Source organism: Gracilinanus agilis, chromosome 4 (genome assembly GCF_016433145.1).
Source record: "Gracilinanus agilis isolate LMUSP501 chromosome 4, AgileGrace, whole genome shotgun sequence".
NCBI lineage: Eukaryota > Metazoa > Chordata > Mammalia > Didelphimorphia > Didelphidae > Gracilinanus > Gracilinanus agilis.
This window is the reverse complement of record NC_058133.1, coordinates 469737579-469764804: the sequence shown is the minus strand read 5'-3', so window position 1 is coordinate 469764804 and position 27226 is coordinate 469737579. Positions and strand designations below refer to the sequence as shown.

Sequence of the window (27226 nt, the reverse complement as noted above, 5' to 3'; positions counted from 1 at the left end):
CATCTTCCTTACTCCAGGATTCTAAACCAATACAGTAATAGGCATTTCCCCCCAACATATGACCTTCTCATTAGGATTTAAAGCACATTAGGTCTCTGTCCTGCAAACAGTGGAGCATATTTTGGTCAGGTACAAAATGGAATAATTTCAAAGTTAATTTATCTATAGGTTGAAGAGCTTCGAGTGGAGCAGTCACTTCTCACCCTGACATCCTGACTTGGAGGCCCAGGTTTCCAAGAGTCCCCCTCTCCAGCCTAATTTCTGCATTGGTCCATGTAAACAAAACACAGGTGAGTACAGTCTCTCCTCTTGAGCTGCTTTTACCGTAAATCAGGATTTCCTGAAAGTGTGGTGTTGGCTAAATGTAACACAGGCAGAGGGTGGGCTTCTGTATTAAACACCCAGTGGTCTAAAGGTAAAAGGTCATCATTGGAGAAGAGCAGATACAAATACCTGAAAATGAAAGATAAAAAAAAATCATTGTTTAAGTCACATCAATTAGAATGAAATGGAAAGGGTAAGTGACACAGCCAGACATTAATGACGAAAGAAACAAGAATTTGGCTAACCAGAAGCAATCTGTGATATTAACAATATATTCTAATAATGACACTACTCATAGATGAAAACTTTAAATTTTATTTTCTATTCACATATCTGAAAAACGCACATTAAAAATCACATGAAATTAAAAATTCTAAAATGATAATCATTATAAAGTGACACTTTTCAATTATTTTTAAAAAACTATATATAACTGTAATAATATATTTTGGTGACATGTAGCACAATTAAAGATGACTTCATATTAATTTCCCCAAGGAACATTCTTTGAAGGCAAAATAGATCTGGTTGTGAACACAATTCACTGCAGAGCTGCTACTACAAAAGTAGGCTTCTAGTGTGTCAAAATCTATAGTGTGTGGGGTTTTTTTGGTGTTTGTCTTTTTGGGTTTAGGGTTTGTTTGTTTTTTTTTGCTCAAATTGAGACAAGGAAGAAAGAATAAGAAATTCTAGCCATCTTGATGGTGATGGGATGGGATCGCTATGAGGGATAAATATACCAAGTTCCACTGTGTTACTTAAAATGACAAAATTGACAGATACATAAACTTTGATTTAAGTGTGGCAAATTCTAAATTGTACCTTATTGATTGGTCAGCATGATGTTCTGGAGTCATGTAGTCTGGGTTCTAGTCCTGCTTCTAATTACCAAGGAACCAGGGACAAATTATTTAACCTCTGAACTTCAGTTTTTTTTAATCTCTAAATTGGGAGTAAAAGTATTTCACAGAGTAGCTAGTCATTGCAAAACAAAGTACATGTCAAGGTAACAACCTGAATTGTTTCTTTAAATTTGAAAATTATTTTGAGAGAAGCATCATAAAGGTAGAGCTAGAAGGGTCCCCCCCAAGGAAGGGTCAGTCCAATCCCCTTGTTTTATATATGAGAACAATGACATCCAGGGAAGCTGTGATTGGTCCCAAATCACATATTAAAAAGATACATGAGGGGCCACTAGAAGGCTCAGTGAATTGAGAAACAGGCAGGTCTACAGACGGGAGGTCCTTGGTTCAGATCTGGCCTCAAACACTTCCTAGCTGGGCTACCCTTGGGCAAGTCACTTAATTCCCATTCTCCTTACTGCTTTTCTGCCTTGGAACCAATATACAGTATTGATTCTATGATGAAAGATAAAGGTTAAAAAAAATACATGGGCAGAAGAAAGACCCAAGATGGTGAAGTAGAAGCAATAAGGACAACTAACTTCTACCTCCAATTATTCCAGACAAATGGAGAAAATGAACCAGATCAAATCTTGATGGGGAAATCTAAGAAAAAGTCATAAGGAGTCATTTTTCAAACTCATGTCATCATCCAGAGATAGACAGGGAGGGAGGGAGGGAGAAAGAGAGAGTATGATTGGGTGTATATGGAGGAGGGGAGAGGGGGAGTCAGCAATCAGAATCAAATCATTATTGGGGAACTGAATGTTTGCAGGCCACCAGCCTGAATTGTCTCTGAAATCCTAGAATAATATCACACACTCATTGTACCCAAATGAACAGAACCAACTAAGACCAGCCTTAGAAAAACATGCAGAGCCAAGCCTAATATCAAGTCTGAAGTCAGGAAGTAGATTGGAAGAATGGAAAAACAAAAAAAACCCTCAGCTATAACTATTATGGTGTCAAGGACACTCAAAAACACAAAACCAGAAGATAATGACTAAAAATACCTACCAAAGAAAAACACAGTTTTGGTACCAACTCAACTAGAATTCCTGGAAAAGATTAAGCAAGAATCTAAAATGTTCCTATAAATGGAAACAAGAGCAAGAATCTAAAATGTTCCTATAAATGGAAACAAGGAAATAACTGAAAAAGAAATGAGAGCTATGGAAGAAAGAATTAGAAAAAAAGGAATTAACGGTATGGCCCAAGAGGAACAAAACTTTGCCCAAGCAGCAAACTCCATGAACATTAAAATGGATCAAAAAGAAGGTAATGAGACAAGAAATATTAAAACAAAGTAAAAAAATTAAAATTAAAAAAAAGAAAGAAATTATAAGGTATCTAAGGTATCTCAGAGCAAAAATAACTGACCAGACTTCAAGGGATAAACCTGAAAAGGCTTGGTGCTGTCAACTTAAAAATAATATATTGTAAGGAGAGTCAGCATTGTTTAGAAAAACAATAAGCTCAGTTTGGGAGATGCTGTTAGGTCCTTAGGTAAGTCTTTTGCTTTCCTGACTCTCAGGTTATAAAACTGTGTAATAATACAAACATTTATCTAGTTCATATTGTTAAGGGAAAGACACTGTAAACTGTAAAGCACTGTGTAACTGTGAATAGCTTATAACTATTAATTCAAAGTGACTAAAAATAATAAGTTTTAAGCTTAATTCCAGTAAAAACAGTGAAACTGCTTTCAGAGAGATGTTGGAAGTCTCAGTAGTAATAAGGTAGAGTAATATATTATAGGTGATAATACTCCTTAACTAACTAGTCAAGTAATTTCTCTTAACATTTTCTAAGGCTATGATGGCAAATTTAATGTACATATGTCAAAAAAGGCACATAGAGTTCTCTCTGTGGACACACAAGCTGTCGTCCGCCAGAGTTCATTACTAGAAAGGCAGAAGGGACTAGAGGAAGCTGTTCCCTTCTCCCCTTTCCACCACACTGAGGACATTTTTTCACTTTACTCTTCACTCTGCCCAGTAGCCCAATGGGAGTACTCTTCTCCCATAGGGGGAGAACATGGTCTCTAAAAGGTTCACCATCACTGGCCTAAGGAATTATTATTTACCCTATCTGCCAAGAATAACATAGATAAAATCTTTTTTTAATAACAGCAAAGTAATATTTGCTACTTTATAAGGCAAGAATGTTTAGACTGCTGTTATATTCTTTAAAATGCAAATTAAACAAAAACAGACATGTTTCATTGCCTCATAAATAATATTTTGTATTACTGTAGCTCCCTCTGCTGTAGAAGAAAATGAGAATAGCATTTTAAATTGGACATTTATATTATTTTTCACATTAAGAGAATAGAGATGGGCACAGAGATGGTAACTGAAGCCCTGTGAGCTGTAAATCAGGTGAGACAGTAGAAAGGGAAGGCAGAGAGCATTGGGGAACACTCCTGATTAGTGCATGTGACACGGATGAAGATCAACAAGAGGCTGAGAATGAACAGAGAAAGAGACCCAAGAGAAAGCTGTTTCATGAAAAGACAAAGACCAACACTGCCAAAGACTGCAAAGAGGTTATTTCCATTGGGCCCCCAATAGTTGCTCTCATTTCTTGTTGAGACCTTCATCCTCCGTTTTACCTCGAGGTTCAAAATCCTAAAGCTATTTTGGACTCTTTTCTCTCTCCCTACATCTAACTAGATGCCAAAGCTTGTTGATTCTACCTTGACCACAATTTCACACTCATTTCTCTTAAATCCATTTTCTCTGCCACTATCCTTGTCCAGGCCCTAATCACCTCTCATGTGGACTGCGCCCTAATAACCTTTTTAGTTAGTCTTCAAACACTTTCTTCTCCAGGTATACAGGTGCCAAAATAATCTTTCTAAGGCACAGGATATTACTCTATTATTCAAAAACCTTTGGTGATGCTATTAACTCCATGATTAATTCAAAATTCTTTATCTAGAACTGAAGAGTCTCCACAATTTGGCTTTTCCAGCCATATTTCTCCTTAATCTCCTTTATACCTTCAGTGTTGAGGACAAATTGGACTTCAAGCTCAATTCACTTCTAATCAACATTCATTTTATTAAGAACTCTAGGCCAAAGATAAAAGTTGAACAGTTGCAGCCCCTTAATGACATTACATTCAAACAAAGTTAACAAATGTATTTTAAATATTACAAGTATCCATGAGATAGTCACAAGATAATGGGGGGAGGAACTAATGGCTGACATGTCCTACCTAAGTCTTTTGCTGTTCTTCACAGAAGCCAAGGTCTTCCCTCTGAAATAACCCTACATTTTATATATATATATCCTGCATATACCTATAAACATATACCTCCCCAATTCCATAAGAATGTAAAAATCCTTAAGGGCAGGTTCTGTTTCATTTTTTATTTTGTACCTAGTATCTCTAATACCTAGTAGGTGCTTAATGAATGTTTGTTGAGGAACTGAAGGAATACATTCATTTCTTATTTTATCTTTCTAAATTTTTTTTATCTTCCTTCAATCCAAGTGCTATATCCTTAATTTTCCTGATTCCTCCAGCTGAAAAGCATTGCTTATAGGACTATTTTGTTTTGTCTTTGAATATCTGAATTTACAAATGTTTTCAGAATTGAACGGAAATTAATGCAAGATACAATAAAACCATCTTCCAAGGGTTTTGAATTTTCTTTCTTTTATTTATTTAGTCTACATTTTTTTTTACTAAATGTTTTATGTGCAAAATAGTTAAGGTTATATTTTCAATGAATCTAAAAGGAGAATATATTTTCCAATAAAACAGTTAAGTCAAAATAATTTCCAGTCTCTCTTTGTAATTGGACATTATGAGGCCTTCTGTTCATTTGAGAGGCTTCTTGGTTCCTGTCTGCTATGTATCTTTTTTGAGAATTACAGAGTCCATTTATGCATTTACTTCTGTTTGGTACATCTTGACATTTATTTATGCTGCATAAATACCTCTGGTTCCCTTTTTGCAAAGGTGGACACATAGTCTATAATCTCCAGTTTTACTGTGCTGGGAACACAGAAAAAGGGAAAAAAAAATCACAATTTCTGCTGTCATGGGTTCAGAGTCTAATGGGGAGACTATGAAAACAACTAGGAACAAACAGGGTACAGACAGAACACATGAGAGCAGCCTTAGAGAGAAGACACTAGCATAATTAAGGAAGTCCAGGAAAGGCTTCTTGCAGCAGCTGAGATATTAGCTAGAATCTGAAGGAAGCCAGAAAAGCCAGGAAATAAAGGAGGCCAAAGCTCCAGACATGGAAGACAGAGAATGAAAACAGCTAGAGTTGAAAGCTGGAGTGCCATGTGAAAAGAACAGCAAGAAGACCAGTGTCACTAGACTGTAGAGGGTATAAAGCAGAGTGTGGTGTAAAAATTCTGTAAAGTTAGAAAAGGGCTGAAAGGTTCTTTTTGAACCTGTAGGAAGCAGAGAGCTACTGGATTTTACTGAATAGAGAGAGAGAGGGTGACAAGGCCAGACCTGTGCTTTTAGGAAAATCAATGTGACAACCAAATGGAGAATGGACTGCAGTGGGAAAGAGGAATGATTGGTAGGACATTGTAATAGTCCAGGTGGGAGGTGATGAGGGTTTATACAAGGGCGATGGCAATGCCATAAAGAGAAAGTGGCACATACGTGAGATATGTAGGTAGGACCTATAGGATTTTCCATCTGATAGGATATTGGGTGGGGGTAGGGGTGTCAATTAGTTGAAAAACAAAACATCTCCTATGTGTCAAGCACTGTACTAGGCACTGGGGGTACAAAAGGGGGAAAAGACAGAGTCTGCTTTTAAGGAGTTCCCAGTCTAGTGGAGGAGAAAACAGGCAAACAAATACATCAACTAAGCTATACACAGGATAAACATAAAAAAATAGAGAGAAGATAGCAGAATTGAGGCATTGGGAAAAACTTCTTGTAAAAGATGGGATTTCAGTTGGGATCTGAAGGAAGTGAGGAAAGCCTGCAAGCAGTTGAGAAGAGAGAGCATTCCAGGCATGGCAGATAGCCAGAGAAAATGCTAAGAGTCAAGACATGGAGAATTTTGTTCATGGAATAGCCAGGAAGATAGTGTCACTAGACTGAAGAATATGTAGTAGGGAATAAGGTGTAAGAAGGAAAAATAGGAGAAGCTTTGAATGCCAAAAGAGGATTTGGTAGCTAGTTCTCAAAGCAGTAGGAAGCCACTGAAGTTTACTGAATAGGGAGGTAATGGCATTAAACTTAAGAAAAATCATTTTTATGGCTGAATGGAGGATGAATTGGAATAGGGAGAGACTTGGGGCAAGTGGACCTATTGCTTCATCCAAGCGTGAGTCGATTGCAGGCCTGTACCAGGATGGTACAGGGGCAAGAGAGAATGATGAGTTGAAGATGACACCTAAGTTGTGAACCTGGATGACTGATAGGCAGCATGGTGGTACTCTCAAAGGAAACAGGAAAGTTGGGACAAGGGGAAGATTTGCAGATAGTGAGTTCTGTTTTGGACGTGTTTGTTTATAGGATATTTAGTTGGAGATGCTAGACTGGAAGACAGAAGAAAGGGAATTCTTCTCCAAGTAACATGTTCTTGAGTTTAACACAACACTAAATAATTGAGCTCAAGTGTTCTGCATTTTTATTTTGTGTGTTTACTGATCTAGTTTCTAAGTTTTAATGAATACCAAATAGCTTTGATGATTACTGCTTAAAGTATAGCTTAAAACCTGGTTGTGCTCCACCATCATTCCTACTTTTTTCCCATCATTTCTCTTAAGGTTCTAGACCTTTTTGTTTTTACAAATAAATTTAATTATTATTTTTGTATCTCTATAGTACTCTTAAGGTAATACCTTCAAATATTTAAATTATTATTTCCTTGAAGTATGCTTCTAATTATATTTGTCTTGAGTGTATGTTGGAAGATTCACTGTCACATAATTTATAGATTTTGTATTTATAGTTCTAAGGATTAAAATAGGGGTTTTGACAAAATAAGAGGGCAGCTTTTAATAATTTAAGTTTTAATGAGAATATAGTAGAGTCATAAATTAATATTATCCCTTTAAGCCAGAGAAAAGAAAACTTCTAGCAGCTTTTAACAATTAACAATTAATTAAACTAAAATAGAGATAGTAAAAGATATAGTAAAGGAGGGAAAGATAGAAAAGAGGAAAGAGAGATTACTAATCTTATACCCTATAAATATACCTAAAATTCCTCATACTAGCTAAAATTCCTAATAACTACCTCTGTCTTCTGAGGACAGCTTCTTCTTGCCTGGCAAACACCACACCTATCTAACCTATACTATCTACACTATCTAACCTATACTATAAATCAGTGATGGGCAAACTTTTTTTTTTTTTTTTTAACCCTTAACTTCTGTGTATTGACTTATAGGTGGAAGAGTGGTAAGGGTAGGCAATGGGGGTCAAGTGACTTGCGCAGGGTCACACAGCTGGGAAGTGTCTGAGGCCAGACTTGAACCCAGGACCTCCCCGTCTCTAGGCCTGGCTCTCAATCCACTGAGCTACCCAGCTGCCCCAGGCAAACTTTTTAAAGAAGGGGCCAAAAGAAAGGAAATGATCATCTGTCAGTCTGTTTCTAAGGCAACTCTTTCAAGGTTTCGTTGTATTGTATCCTACTCATTGTATTCCTCGGATTAGGAATAATGTCACACTGCCAGATAAAACATTTCAGGTGGCCACATCTGGCCCATGGGCTGTAGTTTGCCCATCACTGCTATAAATGATTCACGAATTACTTAACTCCCTAAAATAATGGATAGCCACCACTCCCTCTCTCCTTCAATCAGTTTTCTGTAACAGCCCAACTGTCAGTAGCCAACTGACAGCAGATCCTTGCCTATGACAGAAACCTCCTGCTCTCTAGGGATCCCAGAGGAAAATAGGCCTTTAAAGGCTAAAGCCAAAAGCCCTCTCAGTAAGCTCAGGCACACCTTTATATTCCAGCAACTAAACACCAATGCACACTACCAGCAACCAACCCCCAACGACCAGCTCAGCTGGAGAGTCAGTTGCTGACACAGTATATGGGAGTTCTCTTTCTATTATTTCCTCCTGGATTTCAAAAAAATTATAACTAAAAGAATATTACATATCATTGAGCTCTGTGGATTTATTTTGCATCCTGTTATACTTTAACAATTAATAGTCTCAATAATTTCTTAGCTGATCCTCTCAGTTTTCTAAGAAAATCACATAATATTAGAAAATAAAGATAGCTTTATTTTACTCTTTGTCTACATTTAAGCCTATAATTTCTTTTCTCTCTTTTGTGGGTTATTGCTATTGCTAAGATTTTTAGAATTATCTGAAATAATTTTAGGTAAAGGAGATATCCTTGACTTATTCATTTATTAAGTATCTATTGCTTCCTCAATGACAATATTGCTAACTTTTGATGTATTAAAGAAAAACCGCCTTTGTAAGGATTTCTACCATAAGTTATTACTATATTTTATCAAATGCTATATGTACTTATAGTCACCTGGTTTAAGTCTGTTTTTGTTTTTTAGATGACTATTATTTTGTTTTCCTAATGTTGAAATTGTCTTTTTATCAGTGGTATGAATTCATCATATTGATCGTAGTGAATAATTTTAAAACCATTATTTCTCAAGCCTTTTTTTTTAATCAGAATTTTACCTGGAATTTTAATATTGGAGTAATATTCATGAGTGATATTTGCTTATAGTTCTCTTTCCTTGCTTTACTGTCCTGTGGTTGAGGAATTAAGATTGTATTTAATTGTATAAAGGGAGTTTAATAGACTTTTCTTTCTCCATTTTTGAGAATAATTCAGGTAGTGTAGATATTTAGATGGAAAGCATTTTCAGGAATAAGAATTTTAAGTGTATATCTTGTCCTTTTTGTTATTTGGAATTTTGGGGGTCCCATTTAAAAGTATTTGACAAACTTCCTGTGGACATGTGGGGGACTTTGAAACTATATTTTCCGTGATCCAATGGGTTTCCGGTTTTGGACGTGGTGACGTCCCCAATGTATAGCACAGCTTAAATTCGGAGGTCGGCCTTAAGATGCTCTTTTTGACTATGTAGACAATATGGGAGGAGGTAGGACGGGCGGCATTTTTTGAAATAGCCAAGCGTGGTCGTATATATTTTTCCCAACATGGCCATGGTAATCAAAATATTCTTTTCCCTCATAATATCAGCCTTTATCATTTTTAATCCTTACACCTTCTATGTCAAATGCTTGATTTGTCATGAAAACAAAATAAATAATTAAATGTATGGCAGGCATATATAACAGTGGAGTTGAGAATGGGAAAGATAATGAAATATGGAAAATCTGAAGTTCATTCCATTATGAAAAGTCAAAAATATTTCTAGGTATCAAAAGTTAAATAAGAAAATCTCATTTTGGAAAAGATTACTCCCAAGTTACATTCCTGTGCTACAAAAGAGAACAATCAAAATCAGGATATTCATCCCATATTAAATTTAATTCATTTAAAATCTGTAGAAGAGTTTATCATATACTATGATGACTGTTGTATCCATAAACATGATATATTATAATAGATCATCTATTGATACATTATACAATAAAACTACTTGACAATAAAATCATATAAAAATAAATCTACTTACTTCAGTGTTTCAGCAAGGAAGAAGCTTTGCTGTACATCATCATATGCCGGAGCAGAAGAATATACATCTTTGATCCCAGAAAATCCGCCTCTGACTCGACAATACTTTTCAATAGCCTATGACAGAAATGAAAGAGGATAAAAGAAACAGAACAAAACAATTCCATAAAATTCAAGACTGGAGGGGAGAACTTTAGCAAATCATAATATACTGAGATTTGATAGGTGAAAATTGGATTTCTAATTAAGGAGAATTTGATCATGAAAAGCTTCAATTGAAGCACTTTCCTTATTGTGAAAAGGCCTTTCCCAAGGCCTTTTAACATTTTAAAGAAATCCCCTACCTTTCTATTCTTAAAAATCAAAATGGAAGGGTCTTTCTCTATTACTTGGTGAGATTTCTTTCCCATGGAGGGTTGAACTATTCATAATCTAATAACACTGTAAAATCTCAGCAATTTTATGTTAAAGACTACTGCTCACAGAGTACTGCCTAACAGAAATTTTTGCTTCCACACATTTGATGTGTGGAAAGCCTTCATTTGTAGTGCCCCTCTCATAAGAGCAATGAGGACCTCAAGAAGAGAGACTGCCTGACTTTTCTGTGTGTATCTCTGAAGCTTATTATAATGATCTACTACACAGAATAGCCACTTCATTCATTCATTCACACATATTCAATGAATAAATTTAAATGATTTGTATTTAGCATGTCAACTGCATAATAGACTGGTGATTCTGAAGTACTCAATTGTTTGTTTTTGAGAATTCCAAATATTCCTCTTATTGATCTTACAAATTCTGTGATTGCCAACCCAAACTTTCATTATCTGCCCCTTGCTCCCTTCTAGTCTCCTTACACTTTACATACCACAAATATTCTCTAATCCAGTTAACCTGGCTTCCTTCCTTTCTGTTCCTCAAAAAAATACATTCCATCTCCTGACTGAGGGAATGCTCTCCCTTATCTCTTTTTATTGGCAAATTTATAAGGTAGGATAAAAAGATATAAATATAAATATTTAGGATTTTAGACATTTAGTAAAAAGTAGCAGCCAGGCCTGTCAGGCAAATGCTGGAGAGTTCCAATCATGGAACAGTGAGAAGGAAGGAAGTCTTTTTCTCAAGAGGGACTCTGGTATGGCTGAGGCAGTTTCATGCTGGTTTTAATTGTCTCCAGTGAAGAGCCCAGGAAAATGGATTTGTCTCCTATAAGAAACATCTATCCTGTGGAAGTACAGGTTTAAGCAGTGAACTTAGCTCTGGATGGTGGACATCCAGGCTGGTTCAGCTCCCTATCTTCATCTCTTTGTGGATTTTACTTGCTGTGGACCTGTGTTCCTGGAAAACCTTAGATCATTGCTGGAGCTGAGGAGGATCCAGTTGTGAGATATCCAGTTCCTCTTCTAACATGCCAAGCTGGACCTGACAGCCTGTGTTAGCACAAAGTAGAGTTTGAAGTCCCACCTTTCCAGTCCCTGGAGACTGTCCATAGATACCTAGTTTTAGTGTGACTTTTCCCTACCATCTCCAATCCTAAAACTCATTATTAAACTGTTTTTATTTTCTTCCTGTGTCTTCCTCTACCCCAAGAAAGAGCCGACCGTTAGATACCTTCCAAAATCTGAGTTTCCCTGGCTAGGCTGGTGACCAGTAAACTGTCAACTGCCATTAACAAGCTGAGTGTGTACTTTGCCCATTACCTATTTCCTACATCCCTTGTGTAGGTTATCTGGTGTGTCCTATCACTTGTGGGTTTGTGGGAGTGGTCCCTTTTGTGTTTAACACCCTTGTGTTTACTTGTTATTCCCATCTACCTATTTCACTCTACCTCCTGGCTTCCCTGGAAATCTCACCTTTTATAGGATACCTTTCCTTATTCCTTCTATTTCTTACTTCCTTCTGATGAGCATTTCCAATTTATTTTGTCTATAACTGGTTTGTCCATAGTTGCTTGCAAGCTGTCTCCCCTATGCCTTCCTTTACATCGCCAGTGCTTAGCACAGTCCCTGTCTCACAACAGTCAAAAGTTTTGCTCTCTTCTCTTTTCCTTTCCTCCTAAGGAAAACAGTGGAGTGTAAGAGTACAAGCTTATTTACAAAGCACTGCACTGAGATATTACAGAAAATTACAAGTATTATCACCTCACAAATGAAAAGAATAAAGCAAACAAAAATATATATAATTGTAATGGTCATGAAGTTTGGTCCTAGAAAAGAGTTCCCTTTAGAGAAAGCAAAGTGGTGCAGTAGATAGAACTCTAGACCTGAAGTCATCTTTCTGTATGCATGGAGTCATGAAAAGTTGGACATCACTGAAAAATGACTGAACTGAATTTCCCTACTTTTACTGCAGCAGGGAGGGAAATACAATGTTGAATCAAACACTGGACTTGGTTGATGGGTTAGCTGGTTTTTCCTAAACTAATTTTTTCTATTCATTTTTTTTTCTTTGTCATAAAAGAGAACTTACTGTCTATGGAACAGAGGAGGGATATATGTAAATGAAATGATACAAAACAAAAGATTTTTATTTTTTAAAAAGGGGAAAAAATAATTTATGTCACCATATGTCTTGCTATGGTTCTCTGTTAAGTTGGTTCCAAGGTATAGATCAAGACTTCCTTGGTTGCAAAGAAAGGGGACATTTTAAACGGGAGGTTCTTAAGCAGATAGAGGACTATAAGTATACTGCAATTAGTCAATTGATAATGGGGATATATAGCTTATTGAGCTACGGGGACAAGAGAGTGAAAATAATATCCTTATAAGTAGAACTAGAAGGAGGGAATTGAGTTAAACTGTATGGTTCTGTTCTGGGTTAGCTGCAGGGATTTGATACCAAAATAGGTAACAGAGACAGAAATTTAATAACAGTGTTCTTAACACAAATGCATATTATGCAAAATTTCCTAGCTTTTTGAGGCCAGTGTCTTCTTCTTACTTTGAAAAAACCTGCTATAGCTGGACATCTCCCAAAATATCATCCATTGCAACAACTTTTTTCTAATTGGGCTAACATGCATCTGTAATTTCATAAGCCTAGATATATATAAGAGAATGCCTCCATGATTTCATACTTTGTAATCTCCATAGAAGACTCACTGGAAAATACCCTCACCTTTTAATAGCATGTGGATATTACTCAGGTTATGTTTTGCCTCTCATCATCAACAAATGCCACTTTCTTTTATGGTCATATGTGTCTTTTACAAAATTTTTAACTAACATTATTTTATCACACTAAGGTCTACTTTTAAACTGACCATATGACTGTAAGTGGTTGTTTTGATTCTTATAAGATCATGACAGTCTATGATTAGCATCTAAGTAGCATCCCTAGAAAATTTCTAGCAACAATCACCTACAGTCAGCTATTGAAAACAATAATCTGGACAAAAGTAGAGTCAGTACTAAAATGAAGAATATAGTATAGCAACCCTAATACTAAGTTCATGTATCAAAGAGATTACTGATAAAGATAGACCCATCTATACAACAGCATTCATAGCAATGTTATTTGCAAAATCAAAAAATAGAGGAAATAAACCATGTGCCCAAAGATAGGGTGAAGATCGATCCATATGGTATATTACTGTGCCACAGGGAATGAATGGTATGAAGAATTCTCAGAATGACAGGAAATTGTATGAGAAATTGTGCAAAATGAAGAAAGAAGAGTTAAGGAAACACAGTGACTACCAAGTACATGAAGACAGTATTAAGGCTACAAAACTTGCATCAAATACAAAAGGCAATATTGATATCAATTTATTAAAGTACTTCACTTTCCTTTGGCTAAACAAATAGTAAATTACAAAATCGTAAGACTGTGTGTGTATTATTAGAAGCATCACTCTTTTATGCTATTTTCCTAAACTGTTGTAGGGGAATATATTTTATGTAAGCTTCTGTTTATGAATTTTTTGGTGCGTCTATGATTTCAAAGCAAGATTTACCAATTAGAAAAGCCTCCAAGTGATCCTGGGATCACTGAAAGCCCTGTGTAACTTTACCAATGCTCCCCCTTCTTCCTTTCAATCAACTCTGAGTCCAACTGGGTGTCCATTTTCAAAGACTGTCTGAGACAAAGACAATATAAGGACTGATCTCACCAACTACTTCAAATGGGAACTGCCATGACTAGGGAAGCTTTTGCTTTTCTACTTCTCTCTTTTCTCACATAGTTGGAGTTGTTTTCCTTGTATTATGGTGGAATGGATCCTAATGAGGAGAGGTTTTTTCCTTAACTGTTCTTGGATTGAAATACAACACTACTCTTTTGGTTTTATTGGTAATTAGAAATGTATTAATATTTCAATTGCATTATAACTTAAGATTCTGGAGTCCTATTGCAATGAAGAAATATATTCTGAGTTTCAGACTAATGACTTAAGAAGAAAATTTTTGAAAGATGGGAACTTCATATATTAGTACTAAAAGCAACAAAGGACATTCTTATTAAAATCTTTCTATCTATCCTTTATGTACTATATCCATTTTATATTTATTTTACCTGAAGTCAGGGGGTTGAGAAGACCTTATAACATCTCATTCTGCTTATTTATAAATACCAATGATAATATAATCATTGAAAAATCACTACAAAAATGGTGTGATCACGGGGGCAGCTGGGTAGCTCAGTGGATTGAGAGTCAGGCCTAGAGACAGGAGGTCCTAGGTTCAAATCCGGCCTCAGACACTTCCCAGCTGTGTGACCCTGGGCAAGTCACTTGACCCCCATTGCCCACCCTTACCAATCTTCCACCTATGAGACAATACACCGAAGTACAAGGGTTTAAAAAAAATGGTGTGATCAGAAAAGGGGGTAAAATGAATTTAAAGGATCAACTTCCAATGTGCTGGAAAACACTGTGAGAGTCACTTCTACTATACTGGCACATCAGTTCCTTGAACTATTAAATAAAAATTGGTCTTTTTAGATGTTGAATAAAGAACAGGAAAATAGAGAACAGGAAATTAAAATTCACTGTAGGGAGACTTCATTTTATCCTTGTTCTCCAAGGCTGAAATAATTTTTCACTCACCTCTGTTGCCTCCCAGCCCCATTGCCTGTATTTGGGGTCATGAGTGAATCTCCACATGTACCAGTAAGTTTCAATTACTTCTGGGCGAAGGATGTAATACTTTTCATTCTGCCGTACCGCTACGGCCTCTGCACCACCATCAAATTTGAATGCTTCAGGACCCAGTTTTAACACTGCAACAAAAGAAACAAACAAGATAAATGAACAAATACTCTTTATTAGGACTCCCCCCCCCCCTTTTGAAGGCTGTTGAATATGAGGTAGAGAGATACTGTAAACATGTGACTTTAACAGAAAACAAATCTACTTTTTGATTCTCATTTTAGAACTATTAAAGTTTTTAAATGAACTAAGACTTTTAAGACACACTATATATTGGGTTTCTCTTGAATAATGTACTCCAACCCAGTGCTAAATGACAGAAGTACAGTAATGCTTTTGGAAAAAATGTAATACACTTTCTATTTTATTCCCAAATAGTATTAGGTTGATTCACCCTATGTAAAAGAAAAACATGAGTTTTGGGTTTTTAAGTGGAAAGAGTTTAGAACAGGAGTGCCATCTTGATTTGTAACTTTAAAGAGTCATTCTTGACTTTTTTTTTTTTAAACCCTTACCTTCCATCTCAGAATCAATACTGGATATTGGTTCCAAGGCAGAAGAGTGGTAAGGGCTAGGCAATGGGGGTTAAGTGACTTGCCCAGGGTCACACAGCTAGGAAGTGTCTGAGGCAAGATTTGAACCCAGGACCTCCCATCTCTGGATCTGACTCTCAATCCACTGAGCTACCCAGCTGCCCCTAATTCTTGACTCTTACTCAACTCACATATCCAGTCAATTGCCAAGTATTGTTAATTCTGCTGCTACCATATCCCCATCTATCACATCTATCCCTTCCATTCTACTCTCACAGGCACCATCCTGGGTTAGGCTCTGAGCACCACTTATCTGGACTATAGCAAGAGTCACCTCATTCGTCTTCCTGCCTCTAGTGTCTCTCACCTCTCCAAATGCATTTTCCACAGAGCTACCAAAAGAGAAATTTCTAAAACATAGTCTGACAATGTCACTCTCCTGCTCAATAAACTTGTGGTTCCCAATTACCTCAAGGACAAAATAGAAACCTTTGGTAAGGAAAGTGATGTTCTCTACAACCTGCTTCCAGCCTATCCTTCCATACTTCTTATACTTTATTCTCAGACTAGCCAAAATTGAGCTTTCTTGTTCTTCCTTACACATGGTATTCCTTTTCCCAACTTTGTGCATCTGTACTACACTATTTTCTGTGCCCAGAATGCAATCCCTCCTTATTGTCATAATTCCTGGTTGCCCTCAATGAATGAATTAAAATGCATTTATTAAACTTAAAATGTGTCAAACATTGTCCTACATGCTAGAAACAGAAGTAAAAAAAAAAAGGAATAGTCTCTGCTTTTAAAGAGTATACATACACTTTAATCGAATGAGAGAGACAACATAAAAAGTCTTTTACAGGGCAGATGGATAATTTAAGGAAGTTCTAGGAGTATTGGGATGGAGGGAGGAGAGAACATCACGGTCCAGATGTCCTTAGGTAACACCAGCAGGTCAAGTGACAATGCCATGGATCTGCAAGGCACCAACTTATTCTAGATATTCACTATCTTTTCATGACAGATTCTAGAATTTTGTTCTAGGAAAAAATTATTTAGGGTTACTAGTGTATAATTCATAACTAGTATTCAACTCAGATGTCACCATCATAATGGTACCTGTTGTAGTCCTATCAGATTTTAATCCCTCAAATCATTAGCTCACCAAATTACCTTTTATTTTATATGTACTTATGTGTATATGTGTTAACATCTGTCAAAGAATGTAAGCTTCTGGAGGGCAGGAGCTATTTTATTTTTTCTTTTTGTATTTGTCAGGCACAATGCCTGACGCATAGTAGCAGCATAACAAACGCTTAGTGATTAACCAAGTGAGAGGGTGCTAGGAGGAAAGCCTGCAGAAAAGTAAAAAAGCAAGGAGATCAGAATGGCTGTAACACAGAGTAATATGAAATAAAGATGGAAAACTTATCTGCTGACAGATAAATGGGCTGTAAATGCCAACCTGTGGAGTCTGAACATAGGTACACCATGGCCTTCTTAAAATGGGCCCAGAAATGAACACAGTACTATGGAGAAAACTTGAACAGAGAATAGTACAAATGAATAATATGGAAATAGGTATTGAATGATAATACATGTATAACCCAGTGGAACTGCTTGTCAGCTCTGGGAGGGGGGGAAGGAAAAGGAGAAGGAAAGAACATGAACCATGTAAGCATAGAAAAATACCTAAATAAAAAACAAACAAACCAGGGCATAGTACAGAAGTTTATCACCTTTTTATTTATCATATTTAAAAAAAAAACCTTTATCTTCTGTCTTAATATCATCCTGGGACAAAGGAATGGCAAGGACTAGGCCACCAGAGTAAAGTGCTCCAGGGTCACCCAGCCAGATTAGAACCTAGGACCTTCCAACTGCAGGCCTGGCTCTCTGTCACTAAGCCACGTAGTTTTCCCTCTCACCTCTTTACTCCTGAACTGGTTAGCACTTTTGGCTGGGACACCACACTGCTGACTCACACTGAGCTCACAATCCACTAAAACCCCAGAACCTTTTCAGAACTGTTATCTAAGGCTAACCACCCTTCTCCTATCTTGGAATTAGGAAGTCATTTTCTGAAGACATTACAGTTTTCCCTCCTGAAAGTATTAGATTCAGTCTAATGCTTTAGACTGTCAGAACCTTTGGGGGTTTTGACTGGCATTCAGTGTGCTAGTTCTCTTTCTCAGTTTTATGTCTTAATCAACTGAACAAGCATGTCATCTGTTCCTTTACCCGAGTCATCACCAAAAATATTCAGCATGACTCTTGTGAGTCTGGCCATTCAATTGCTTCTTAATCCAACTGATTTTGTTAAAACTATAAGTTTTGGGGGCAGCTGGGTAGCTCAGTGGAGTGAGAGTCAGGCCTAGAGACCGGAGGTCCTAGGTTCAAACCCGGCCTCAGCCACTTCCCAGCTGTGTGACCCTGGGCAAGTCACTTGACCCCCATTGCCCACCCTTACCAATCTTCCACCTATAAGACAATACACCGAAGTACAAGGGTTTAAAAAAAAAACTATAAGTTTTGCTTTAAAGTCCAGTTAAAACTTTATAGCATTCCCCTTACCTACTAAATTGGTAACCCTATCAAAAAAAGAAAAAAAGTCATTTTGGATCAACTGTTCTTGAGGAAATCTGGTTACTTTTTAAAAAAATCATTGCTTCCTTTTCTTTTCTAGACGTAAAATAGCCACTTTTTAATAAATGGCCCATTAGCCACTTGTCCCTATGCTTTCCAGTTAAAACGTGTTCAGAAATTCATAGGAAACCAAATCCAAGAAAGAAGCCAGTAGTAGAACCTATAGCCTCAAATGTTGATCCAGAAATGCATTGAAGTATAGGAAACAAACAAAATGAACTAGGGATCTTAACGTAAAGAAGTCTTATCATTTGCAGGTAACTGATTCTTGGTAGAATGAAACCCATGACTAGACTACGGCTCTGGAAGGGAAAAATTAATTTAAAAGAAATAGGACAGATAAAGGAGGTGAGGGGGAGAGAAATAGCACTGTACAGTGAGAAGATCCATATAAGGAAATTTGTTTCTGTTTCCTCTGCCAGATAGAATCAGAAGCAAATAAGGCCTGATTAAGGAGCTCTGTCTTCTCTCTATTCATAGTGTCATCCTAGTCACCACAAGGAAGGGTTCAACCCTTTTACTGATCCCCACTTTTAAATTTTCCAGTGTAGCAGAAAACCCTATTCCTTTTTGTCTTCCATACACCAGTTGTAGGTCATTCTGAGCCTTCAGCTGCTAATCCTATGTTTACAGTATTATGCCATGCTTTTGCTGTCATCCTCTGTTAGCTTCCATCTTTGATATGCCTTTTTAAAAATTTAAGTTAACTGTGCATGTTAGTCTACACAACTCTCCATTTTCCTCCTTTTTAAGAAAGTAAGAATTTAATTCTTGAAAATTTTTCTTATCTTCCAGGATAACTTCACTTGTAGAACTTTAATCTATTGGATCCTTCCTATTCTATTCTTAACCCTATGAAATCTGCCTACTCAAAATGTCATATGATACCTAATTTTTTTTCCTATTCTCTATCACAATCCTGAAAAGGGAATGGAGATCATCTCTATCATGTCTGTACCCACCTCCCCCAATGCATGTCCACTGCAGCAAGCAACACTTCGATCTCAGTAAGGATCAGTTAGTCCTAGATTAGAATTTCTTCTTGTAGATTCCTCTACTTCTTGAAGTATGAGATTATTACTGAAGAACAACCAGGAAATTATTAGCTGCCCTCCTTTTAGCAGAGAAAGAACTCCAAAAGACATCTAGATAATTTGAAGTCTATCATCAATACTCTAGTAAACTGTCTCCTGATCCCTTTATCTATTTTCTCTTTTCTTTTTTTTACAGGTGGCCCATAGCATGACACAATGACAAATTTATCTTCTATTTCTTCTTCTATTGATCAGTTTCCAAATACTCTTTACCATGTTTTCCCTCTCTAGTTCCTAGATTTCCTCATACAAGTAAGTATATCTTTTCACTATACAATGCTATCTTCTACTCTCCTTTATCCTGTTTCTCTTTAATTAATTCTGCCTTTCCGGAGTTACAGTCCAGATAGGGGTCTCATTCTACCAAAGATCAGTTACATGTAAGTGTTAAGACCCTCTTGAATTAAGCTCTCTAGTTCATTTTGCTTCCTTCCTATACTTTGTGCATTTATGGATCAACATTTGAGGCCAGAGGTTTTCACTAGTGGTTCCTTTCTTGGATTTTGGTTTCCTGTGAACTTCTGAATGTCCCAAATGTTATACTTTTTCCTATCCAAATTCCAATATCATGATATCTAGTTTGGCAAATATATTCCCTTTTCCCCTCCCCTTTCCTTTTTAAGTTTTAAGTCTTTTTGGCTAAACTTATAAAATATTCTTAAAGAAAAAAACAACTCAAAACTTAAAAAAACTAAAATGAACAAGTATTTTCATATACAAAATAGGCCAAAAAAAGGACTGTACATGAAACTGCAAATAACTACTATATACAGTTTGCTTTTCCTATTAAGAATATAAATCAACATGAAGGTCATCAGAAAAACACATTTTAACTAACCTGTTAGATACATTCTATCCCTAGCTAGGGGTATAGCTATAATACATCATTCCTATGTATTAAGCCATAGTCCAGAAATTCAAATCCCATATGAAAACATCATTGCCTTAATCAGATATATACTATCAAATTATTGGTTAAAAAAACAACAACATAAGGGCAAGAACCTGTACTCCACTAAAGATCTTACTTCAACTTGATATTCAGATAATGATTCTTTTTTGAGCTTTGTTCACTAAACAATGGCAAATCCAACTATCTTTATAAAGCCTGTACCTAGGCTTTCATCCCTCAACCTTGTCCACAAAGACAAAAAAATTTCCATGCTCTACCAATATATACCCTGTCAAGAAAGGAGGAGGAAGTTAATTTGCCATGATTTCTTTCACGAAACAAGCTGTTTTAGTTATAACAATCTTCTTTTTTGAGGTTCTCAAAACTCATCTTTCTCTTTTTTTTAAACCCATACCTTTGGTCTCAGAATTACTACTGTGTCCTGATTCCTAGGCAGAAGTGATAAGGGCTAGGCTAGTTTAAATGACTTGTCCAGGGTCGCAAGCTAGGAAGTGTCTAAGGCCTGATATGAACCCAGGATTTTCCATCTCTTGCCTAGCTCTCAAAGCACTTGAGCCACCTACCTGCCCCCAAAACTCATGTCTTTTAACACAACCAAAAAATGGCCAAGAGTTTTCGTGCCATTATCCTCCTTTTTTTAGGATCCAAGTAATATTTGTTTTTTGTTTTTTCCCTCCAGTCTTGCAATACCACTTGTACATGCCATGATTTTCCTAGCATCACTGACAATAGTTAGTCAATTATGTAGACTAACTCTTTCAAGTTCCTGGGTATAGTATATCTGGCTCCTAGCAACTTGAGCTCATCAAGAACAGCTAAGAAATCTGATCTCTTCCCTTATCTTCAGTTTTAATTCATTCCCTGTTAATTATTTTTGTTCTGTCCTTCCTGGTCCAAAGACCATCTTCCTTGGCAGAGAAAACAGATGCAAAATAAAAATTAAGAAGAGGCGCAACCAGCCCATCATTGCTGCTTATCGTCACCTGGCTAATCAGAGTCACAGCCATTCCCTCTTTACAGTCTCCATTATCCCTCTCCAACTGCTAAAATCTCTTTTTTGTTCTTAGTCATCCTTCAGTGGCCCTTAGCTCAGTCTGGGCTTTCCAGGCTCTGAGAATTGTTTTTAGCGCAAGAACTCAAATTATAGAGTTTCAAGAGTTTGAAGTCATCCAGTCCACCCAAAGCTTCCTGAGCAAGAATCATCTACACAACTGGCTGGTCATTGTCTGTCATACTTGAAGGGACCAAAATGATACCATGCTGCTGAGGTCAACATACTGTGCATCTGGCTGTGGCTGAGCAAACTAAAAAGAGCTCAGAAAGCACCACCACATTCCAGGTACAAACAATCTGTACAAACATTTGGAGTGGAGATGTCTTTAGATTTCCACTGCTCACATTTCTTTGGAGCAGATAAGAGTTCTGCTCTACTCATTGAACAGCACCTTCTTTGATGTGGGCACTCCATACTGGATGGTCCTGGACCAGTGTCTCCAAGATGCACGAATGATACCAAAGTTCTTCAGAGAGGCCTTGAGAATGTCCTGGTATCACCTTTTCTGACCTCTGTGTGAGCTCTTCTCTTTTGTGAGTTCTTGGTACAATTGTCTTTTGGCCAGTAGAGTCTGAACACTTGACAGTTCAGCTCAAGAAAGGATCTTATTGTCTGGTACCTTATCTTGCTAGGTGATTTTCAGAATCTTCCTAAGACAATTCAAATGGAAGAGGTTCAATTTTCTGGTATGGCACTGGTAGACTGTCCAGGTAGACAACAATGAGGTTGGCACAATGGCTCTATAGACCTTCAGTTTGGAAGACAGCTTAATTTCTCTCTCATACTTTCTTTAGGAGCCTCCCAAAAGCTAAGCTAACCCAGGCAATGTATACAATAGCCTCATCATCAATGTTGTGTATTTCCAGAAAGTATACCACACCAAGGTAAGTGAATTTATCCATAGCATTTAGAATTTCTCCATTTGCTATTGATGGATCTACATATGGATAGTACCTTACTGACTGGTTGAGAATCTCTGTTTTCTTGATGTTAACTATCAGGCCAAAATTAGCACAAGCAGCAGAGAAACTTGATCCCCATGATATGAAATTCCTAATATGAAATTACATAATTTTGTGATATTAAATTATGGAGGGATAATGATTTTTGGGGTGGTACACAGCAGAATATAAAATATTTCAATACCACACATCATTTTTATAAAACTCTATAACTAACCCAGAATAACTTAAGTATGTCCTTTGAAAGAATGACAGATGGAATTTGGCAACAATGTTTCAGAACAAATAGGAAGCATATAAAAGAAGAGATTGGCCTAAACTCTTATGTAAATGGTATTTGGAACTACTACCTCGAAGACTATGTGTTCAGCCTCACAAATAGTTTCAGCAATGTTACCTATAAGTAAACCCAGTGAATATGAAATAACAGGGCAGGAATATTAATACATTCCAGCTTTGTTAACTTAAATACCTGTATCATATTGGACAAATTACTTAACCTCTCTAGGGTTCAGTTCCTCAACAGGCCAATTAGAGAACTGAAATAGAATCAGTCTCTTTGATCACTTTACCCAGTAAATCTACAGTATGATCTTAAGTATCCTAGGTGATATCCATCCCAATACAATTCTGCTGGGCTGGAGAGAGAATATAGATGAAAATAATATATATTCAAGAAGCTACTGCATTGTGAGTTGAGATGGCATAACTTTAAACAAGAAAGGCAAAAAAATCATTTTAAGGATGCACTAAAACATAGCTTCAAAAAATGTACCATGGATATAATGTGTAGCAATCAGAAGTAGGATGTATCTAGTTGACCAGAAGTTTTGGATTAAGGATGAATCAAAAAGCCAGAAAAAAAGAACCAGCGATGTGTGTCCAACAATGGCAAGTTATAAGGATAATAGCTACAAAAACAACATTCATTTGTGCACAATGGTAGAGAAGGGTTCTATATCAATATATATTTCACACAGGCAAATAAAATCACAACTAGCAGTGTAATTTTCAAATATAAAATACAGTGATGTAATTTTACAATGATGATTATCAATAAGCACTCTTACTATAACTGTCATATCAAAGTTTTATAATGGGTATGTTAGCTGTTACTTAATGTATTATACATAGTTGTCTTTTGCCACTGAATTGACCATATGTAGTTGAAACATAGATGTCCATACAGCATGCTAATATGGCTAGTTACTGTTTTCTATTTCAAACTCAAATCAATGACAATTTTTATAACTGATTTATATAGTAAAACAACATCTGAAAGCACATAGTACTGTAACATCTCAGCAAGTTCCTTTTAGTTTAATGGTGTTTTGTGTAAAATGGAATTTTTGACTTAGTTATAAGAGAGAAATTTCTTCATTACCTTTAACACTTAGTCATTAAAAGGCCTTCAGCTTTAACCTCAAAATATGAGGCTAAATGGTTATTCCAGCTACATTTTATTGAAATCACACACCAGGAATAAATATAAAAATCTATTTCTGGAATAATATTTGTGTTTCAAAAACAATCCCAAAATATGAATTCAATTTATAAAATTCTTAAACAGAAATTATTAACCTTTAGTTTTTCATGAATTAATTATCAAATTACTCCACTGTGAATTTTCATTAGTGTTTGACTTAAATGATTCAGAAAAATCAGCTGTTCGGTCAGTTAACAAGAATTTATTAAGTGTTTACTATGTACTATTAAGCACCAGGATTTAAAAAAAAAGTAAGGATAAAAAAAAAGGGGGGGGAGGAGGGGAGTACCAAAATTCTTGCCTTGGAGGAAATAACATTCTAATGGGGAGATGGCATTTCAAGGGTTGGAAGAGACCTTAGAGATCCAGTGACTAGCACAGTACATAGCATGTAACTGGAATCTGATAACTTCTAATTGTTTATCTAATCTTAATCTATTTGTTTAAAGATGAGCAAACTAATGAGGCAGCTAGGTAGCAGAGTGGATGAGTGCCAGGCTTGGAGTCAGGAGGACCTGGGTTTAAATCTGGTTTCAGAAACTTCCTAGCTGTGTGACCCTGGGTAAGTCACCTAATCCCAATTACATAGCCTATGCTGCTCTTCTGTCTTAGAATTCATATTAAGACAGAAAGTAAGGGTTTTTAGAAAAGAAAAAAAAGAGATAAGCAAAGTAAGATGGAGAGATTAAATTTGTCCAAAGTTTAATAAGAGCCAGTACAAAAATTAAGGTAGAATGGTTTTTAATACTAAGATTGGGGAGTTTCTTTTTAATCAAAGGAACTAGCAATGATAGAAAGCAATTGGTGGATTAACAACAACAACAAAAAAATCAGCTCTTAATATCTTCTGAATAATCCACTACTTATTCTCAGAAATGGACAAAGGCAAAGTGAGAAAATTAATGTCGAGTTAGTTTTGATATTTCTCAACAGATTTGGTTTTGTGGAGGAAGAGGTTAATAATAGTTTGGATGCTAAAAAGATTCAAGTAAGCTAGGTTCAGATAGATTTATGTTATGCACACCTCCCCTTAAAATGTACTTTCTGACCATTCTCTTACTTGAGTTCATAATAATTGAGAATCGGATGTATTATGATAGAATTAGTGACAAGAATACTTAAAAAATACCTGAGCTACAGATTGTCCTATTATATAGTGATTCATTCTTTCAAAATTAAATTATAAAAGTAAAAAACATTTGATACAGTGAAGATTCAAATAAATGCAAATTTTTCCAAGCATATCTAGAAAATTGACCCCTCATCAAATCCCAATCCCAATAGCAGCAACTATAAAAAGCTAATGTGGAACCACAACTGCAGAATATTATCACTATTTGAAAAATAAAAATAAAGTATAATTGTATTTCAGTTTTTCTGGGAATACTTTTATTATAAAGATTATTATATAGTAAATAACCAAATAAGTGAAATTTCTTACCCGTTCTGTCATATGACTCATGACATGTATGTGCAATTTCAGCTCCAAGTTGTAAATAATGTCCAGCTTTATCCTTCCTGGAACCATCTGCTCCCAATGCAAACATTCCTCCAGCAAAGCAGGTCAAATGACCCATCTTCCTTTCCAAATGTCCATTCTTCCATTCTCCAATAAAAGTGAGGCCTCCATTGGATGTTCTAATAAGATGCTTTTCTATGGCCTATAAAATGAATAGCTTTTGAGCTTCTAAAAATGTATTAGTAGTGATCAAATCAATTCTATACAGAGAACAAAAATAATGACAATAATTCATATTCATATGCAGCTCACTAAAGAAGATATGTTCAAATAAGACAACCCCCACTTTCATCAAACTTATAGAACCTTAGGTAGAATAAACACAGATAACTATGATTCAAAATACACAAAAAAATCTATTAGAGAAGAATCTGACAAAATAATAAGTACAAAGAATAAAAGTGTGTTATCATTAGGCAGGGACAAGGAAACCTTGAATGAAGAGTCAGGAGTTAAACTGAGCTTTAGAGGATTAACAGGCACAAAGGAGCAGGAAAGCTGTTCCAGACACAGTAACATCATGAGACAAGGGGAGGAAGTGGAAAAAGAAAGAGCACATTTGAAGATCAAGTAGTAGTTCAGTATGGAAAAGGTTGCAGAAAGGTCGATTTGGTGTCAGATTATGAAAACTCTGAATATCAAGGAAGAGTCTGTATTTTAGTCAATAGGAGTTGCTAGATGGCTTAATGGAGAAAGAACTGGGCCTGGAGTCAGGAAGACCCAAGTTCAAATAAAGTCTCAGATATGTATTAGCTGTGTGACCCTCCCTGGGCAAGTCACTTAAACTTTGTTTGCCTTAATCTACTGGCGAATGAAATCACAAACCACTCCAGAATCTTTGCCAAGAGAACCCATGGACAGCACTGGCATGCTATGGCCTCTGGTGTCTTTAATTAAAGAGCCAGAACCAAATGAACAACAACAGGCAGTCAATGAAAGTTCTTAAGCAAAAGAATGATGTGACCAAATAGGAAGATTAGTTTGGCAATAGTAGAAAGAATTTATTAGAAGGGGGGAAAGATATAGGAGGAAAGTCCTGTTAGAAAGCATTTACAATTGTCCAGGTAGGTGGTCAGGAGGGATTGTTAACTGGGCTTACAAGAGACAGCAGAGTATTAGAAATAAAAGGCCTCCTTGATTATGGATTATTTAAACATGAGAGTTAAAAGAGAGGGAAGATTCAAAGTTAAAATTTAAGACTTTACATATTAGAGATGCAGTAGAATGCTTGGTAGTCACTGGAAGAAAAGTTACAGTCAAGGGGAAAAACAGGTACTAGGAAAGAGAAGCAGGAGGCTCAGCTGTGGCACAGGCCATTGGAGACAACAGTGTCATACTCAGAAGAGAGATCAGAGCTAGATCTGAGAAACGTCTTTAAAAAAATCATAGCTGAAGCTGTGCAATCACATGAAATCACTGAGGGAGAATGTGCAGAAAGCAGGGCTTCAGGAAGAAGCTGGGAAAAGTGGGCTGGTCAGGCCTTGACTCTATTCTCTGCCTAATAGAAGTTGGGCAAATCTCTTTGGGTTTCTGGGTATTATTAAGTTCCTCATCATTAAAATGAAAAGGTTAGACTAGATGAACTCAGTCACCTGCCATTCTGAATCTAGGATCTTGTTCCTCAACTAGGGAACAGAAAAAATTAAATAGCTCAGAAGAGAACATGGAATTGAGCAAAGAAGCACAGAACACTCAGGGACTCCAAGAGAGAAAATGCAGAAAGGCAGTAAAGGTACAGAGAATTAAAACAAGATGAGGACTAAAGAAAAATGAAATGAGATTTAGCAATTAAGAAGTCTATGATGATTGTCAAGACAGCAGTTTCAATAGTGATGGGGTCAGAAATCCAGTCTCCAGGGCCCATACAAGGTAAGGGCAATGATGAATTGGTCTAAGTGACATTTTCAAGATCCATGCAAGTGGGGTGGGGGGAGAAACTATGTACAAACAACATCCATTTGCAACAAGAGTTTTGTTTTTCTTGCTTTCTCAACTGGACTAAAGATCTGGACGGGGGGGGGGGGGGGG

At 36.4% G+C, this 27226-nt stretch overlaps 1 protein-coding gene across 1 annotated transcript in view; it reads right to left on the bottom strand.

The window, feature by feature from the left end:
* Positions 1-305: 305 nt before the first annotated feature.
* MAN1A2 (mannosidase alpha class 1A member 2) overlaps positions 306-27226 on the bottom strand; it is a 203356-nt gene continuing 176435 nt past the window's right edge. The window contains exons 10-13 of the mRNA XM_044672474.1: positions 25121-25340; positions 14893-15065; positions 9847-9962; positions 306-453 (exon numbers count right to left, since the gene is read on the bottom strand). Coding sequence (XP_044528409.1) covers positions 321-453; positions 9847-9962; positions 14893-15065; positions 25121-25340 — 642 coding nt within the window. The 3' untranslated portion in view covers positions 306-320. The remainder of the gene's footprint in view (positions 454-9846; positions 9963-14892; positions 15066-25120; positions 25341-27226) is intronic.